The sequence below is a fragment of the Symphodus melops genome, assembly GCF_947650265.1.
Source record: "Symphodus melops genome assembly, chromosome: 1".
Lineage (NCBI taxonomy): Eukaryota > Metazoa > Chordata > Actinopteri > Labriformes > Labridae > Symphodus > Symphodus melops.
Genome location: NC_136691.1, coordinates 54,304,247 through 54,309,246, shown reverse-complemented (window position 1 = coordinate 54,309,246; position 5,000 = coordinate 54,304,247). Strand labels below are relative to the sequence as shown.

Here is a 5,000-nt window from a genome sequence, read left to right as displayed (position 1 = left end):
CAACTTCGAGCGAATGCAAAGCAGAGAGTTGTCCTGCGTTGTCTTCACCTCTAAACACTTTTTACACCGCGGAGAAACTCGTACACTTTACGCACACACTGTGTGTTTTTTTTTTTTTAAATCTTCTTCTAATTACTTCACAGCCACGATTATAACAAAGAGGAGTCAAAAACAGCACTTTTTTTTTTACGGCACAAAGATCACAGTACCGGAATGTACAGTATGTCCAGCAGCAAACCATGCAAACAGTCACAGCCCATTCACACACACACACACACACACACACACACACACGCTTCCTCGTCCGAAACACTCATACATCCATAAAAACACACACAGAATACACACTGAGGTTACAGCTACAACAGTGTTCACTGTCCTAACGCTAACAGCCTGAAAGTACAACGTGTCTAAGACGGTGCATCAGAGGTCACACGGTAACTATGCAACACGACTACTGCGACTAGAGTCACTGTCAGCGGATCACTGACGTCATCGATGGAGCGTCTGAGCGACAGGAAACACGAAGTGTAAATCATACGAGAAGATGAAGCGTTTCATTAGTTTGAGATATTTCACAGTAGTGGAACATGTTAGCTTCCTGCAGTGTGATGCTAAGCCCTGTGTAAGCACTCAATGCTAGACGTTTGAATTTTTTTTTTTTGGGAGATATATTGAAATCATTTATCAGCCAGCGTCACTCAAAACGGATTTAAAAAACAACCAAGCGAGCATAAAGGCGGAGCTTTGATTGGACAAAGAATTCAGTGTCATCGTTTCCTGCACGTTTTTTTTTAATAAAGTTTGAACGTTGAAGGGAACGCAAATAAAAACTGAGATACTGAGATAACTTTCAAAACACTGATACTCAATATTTGATTGAAAATCGCACAAAGACAACATATCAAATGTTGACACGAGGGTTGTCTGTTTTTGTTGTCCCTATCTCTCGCCGTCTCTCTCTCTCTCTTTATTAGCATGGAAAACACACGTTAACATTTATAATGCTTAGTAAAATAAAACACGTACAATAAAAGAATAAACAAAGATTCAACATTTAACTACTTTTTTTAATATGAGAAATAAAAATTAAATAAATAAATAATCATTATAATTTAATTTTATATCTACAGATGAATCATGAAACAAACAGAAGTGTGCAGAGGTTTCTCTCTCTCTCTCTCTCCCAGTCTGGGATCTAATTAAAAAACAGGCATATAAATAATCACATTTCTCAGATTCATCATGCGATTTGTCATCTTTGTGCTATTTTCAATTGGTGGTAAAAAAAATAAAATAAATCGATTCATGTAAAAAAAAAAATCGAGATCTTTCTTTTCAAAGATTTAAAATCGATTCATAATTTCAAATTATCAATTAAAAAATACAAATTAAAAGAAAAAAAATTGTTTATCCGTCACATCTGCTCTTAAAATCAGTAGAAAGTCAAATACAAAAACAAGAAATTCAACCAGTCTTACAAATGACTTGAGTAGATCCTGATGTAGTTTGCACTAAATCATAAATAAACTTTGAATCCAGAATCATTTTTGTCGAATCGTTAAATCGACGCGTCAATAATCAAAATCGAATCGTGAGACACCAAAAGATTGTCAGCTCGAATCATCACATTACGTCTTTAATGAACATTTTACACAGCGTCCGGACTTTATAGGAAATCTGGGTTTAAACGTTGGCGCGTGGTGAGAAAGCCCTTCGCCTCACATGACAGTAGCGTGTGTGTCAGAGCGCCACGCTGTGACCAGCAGAGCTGAACGCGCTCCTGCAGGGCAGCTACGCAGCGTCAGCTAACAGCTCGTCTCCCACACACTGCACTGATCTGACGCTCTATTTAAAGACCTTTACGCTCACGTTCACCCCCTTGAACCCCCCCCCCCCCATCCCCCTTTTCAGTCCTGTTCAGATCTGGGAAACCTGGGAGAGCTTCACTCTCATTGGTTGATCATTTTTGAAAGGCATGTAATGTATCGTGTTTTAGTAGAAAGCAAGCAGGGCGGCCGACAGCGTCAGACTGTGTGGCTGTCTCCATGTTTAGAAAACGATTTGGGATGAAATGCATTAATTAATCTGGGCAGCTTTGTTTACATGAGAGACACATGTTCCACAAGCGAAGCGAACGGAGTGATGAGTGAGCGATGTTTACAACACGTCAAAACTCAAGTGTTTCCTGACACTTTGCATGCAGTTCGCTGAAAATGACCGCACGACTTTTCAAAGCACTGTCAGGAGAACAGGGGCGGATGGTTTCCTCTTTTTTTTTTTTTTCCTCTACTTGACTATAAATCCTTGAGTATTTCTTAATGCAAGGTGTCAGCTCCCTGTACTGTCCACACCTGAGAACGGACAAAGGTAGAAGAACAACAGAACCGAGTGAAAAGATTCACAAACGTAAAAAAAAAAAAAAAAAAAAAAAAAATCAAAACGATGAGCACAGCTTCAGAACTCAAGGCAAAGTTAGCCTTCTGGACGAACCGGAGGGCTGTTCCTGAAAAAGGATGGCTGTATCATTTCATTACAGAAAACATACAGTGTGGTGGATGTATGTGATAAAAGACACAACAGTTGGCTATGTAACCTGTGATAACAGCAGGACTGGCTTGAGCATCACACCCCTGCGTCCCCCGTGTCTTTCCCTTGGCTGCTGCTGCCCCCTGCTGGATGTGCTGCGGCGTCGCACTCGGCTGCTGCCGTGCCGTCAGACGGAGCTCCATCAGCGACTTCGGGCTCCTTGACTTTGGGTGGAGCGGGGCTGCTGGAGCGGCTGTGGCTGTGGCTGTGGCCGCCGCCGCCGCCGCGATGGCCCCGGTGTTTTTTGCGTGGGCTGGGGCTGCGTGACCTCGTCTTCATGTGGACAACAGTGCTGTCGTCTTCTGAGCTGAAGTCAGAGCTGTCCGAAGAACTGTGGTCAGTACCTGTGGTGGGGAGCTGGATCTGAGGAGAGATTTATAAAAATAAAAAAAAGAGGATTAGAGCGGGACGGAGGAGGAGGAGGGACGGTGGAGAGCGAGAAGCTAAATGTCAGCAGATGCAGAGAAAACATGCGACAGATGTCGAGTCAGCCTCGGAGACATAATGCACCTGATGGTTCTGACCTACACAAAGCAGCGTCAGGCCTGTGATTACCTGAAATGGCTCCGTTACACCCACGATGGTGCTCATGTTGTTGCTATAGTAACCCAAGATAAAGTCCCCCGAGCCTTTGGGCAGTTCCTCCTCGGTAAAGGTTACCTGGAGAAGAGTTAACATCCATTAAAAGGTGGAAAAAAAAAGAAAAGAAACAAACAAAAAGAAAAGATCTGAGAGGATGAATCGGGTTCATGTCGTCCACGTTTACCTGCTGTTCCTGTCGGAGAAAATCGTTCTCCTCCTGCTTGGCCCACACGTAGCCCACGTAGTCCTTGTGGTGTTTGAAGCCCACCTGAGGGGGCAGCAGCACAATCACAGACCGACGCTACTAAAAACGCCATGCGAGCCCTGACTGATTGTCTGAAAACGAGTCTTCAGAGGCCACTTAGAATCACATTAATGCTAAGCTACTTAATGAGTGTGTGTGCGTCACATTGATGCACACAGCTATGTCTAAGCACTCCTGTAAGTTTGTTCTTTGCACATATCTTAAATATTGTATCGTTTTTTATTTCTTGTTCTTTTGAAGTTCCTCAGCATTAAACATTTAAATTATATTTCTGCGTTCAATGTTCGTTTGCAGCAGGACGAAATCCGAAACTAGAAGTGAACAGACTGAACTACTGATCTTGAAATCTTATAGGCAGAAAACTCACGACAAACTCTGCAGGAGGAGCCGCGGATGTGAACACAAACAGCTAGACTTTTCACTCTGACTTTACCCCGAGTTTCTCCTGTCAGACCTGACGCAGCGGGACATTATCTGGAGAAGGGGAGGAGTCAGTTCTCCGCTGTTTTGTTCATACTGTGATACCGACTTGTAGCATCGATATGAAGGTACATATTGTCATTATAGAATTGTATAGGGGACTTTAAGGACCCCCCCCCTCCTCCTCCTCCTCCCCGGAGCAGTCCTCACTGTAATAATCTCCATATTTTCCGGAGTGCGTCTGTGAAAACGGAAGAGCTCATGCGTTACCTTGTACAGGCCGATCCAGTCCCAGGAGCTGCGAGGAAAGTTTGGGGTCAGTTTGAATTTAACGACGGCATCGGGGATGCTGTTCCACTCGTCCTCCACAAAGATGGTGACCAGGGGAACGTCCACCTTGTACGGGAACTGTAGAGGAAATGTGCACAAGGACACGCAGATAAAAACATGGAGTTCTGTTGGGCGCGCAGAAGGAGTGACGTAACATCGCCGTCTCCACTGACTGCAGCGAAGGAATCACCGTCCTCAACAACAGCGGCCGGAGGACAAACTAATGTAACGCATCCTTTAAAAGGTCCAAGATTGTTTTAGATCGTGTTTCTGCTTTCTTGGAAATTTAACCCCTAGACCTTTTGGTTCCTACAGAGGGAAGCTGCGGTGCAATGAGCCAGCTTTTTGTAACCAAGCAACAATAAGCGCCAGTAGGAGGCGCTCTAACGCTGAGGCCGTGAGTGGACACCTGTGACTGCTCTTACACTGAACTGAAAGGTTTTATTGTTATTGTAGAAATTGGATTAAACACGAGTACGACTGCTGCTCCAGGTTGGTGAAATACAAATTTTTGAAAAACATTTGTTCATGTTCAATAAACCAAATTCAACAAATCATGAGCGGCGATTTCCGTAGCGGTGGACGCATCAAAAATAAAAACAAAGATGTCTGACCTGCAGGGTAAAGATGGAGGACACTGGTTTGTGGTCGCTGACGGTGTACTCCATGTAGCTTCTGTAGTAGTGCTGCGTCACTTTGGTCCCGCTGGTCAGACCCGACATGGACGCCCTCTTCCCCGCGCTGAGAGCAGCTCCTGCAGGCGCAGTGGCTCGCAGACGCCACAGGATGCGGTCAGTCCAAGCTGGTTTACGCT

The 5,000-nt window shown here is 44.3% G+C and overlaps 1 protein-coding gene across 1 annotated transcript in view; it reads right to left on the bottom strand.

Moving 5' to 3' along the window:
- Positions 1-1,879: 1,879 nt before the first annotated feature.
- Positions 1,880-5,000, bottom strand: part of inpp5jb (inositol polyphosphate-5-phosphatase Jb) — a gene marked incomplete at its 5' end in the record, with an annotated part of 4,822 nt that continues 1,701 nt past the window's right edge. Inside the window, 5 exons of the mRNA XM_079359616.1 lie at positions 1,880-2,952; positions 3,145-3,249; positions 3,356-3,439; positions 4,127-4,264; positions 4,801-4,998. Of these exons, the coding sequence (XP_079215742.1) occupies positions 2,626-2,952; positions 3,145-3,249; positions 3,356-3,439; positions 4,127-4,264; positions 4,801-4,998 (852 nt within the window). The 3' untranslated portion in view covers positions 1,880-2,625. The remainder of the gene's footprint in view (positions 2,953-3,144; positions 3,250-3,355; positions 3,440-4,126; positions 4,265-4,800; positions 4,999-5,000) is intronic.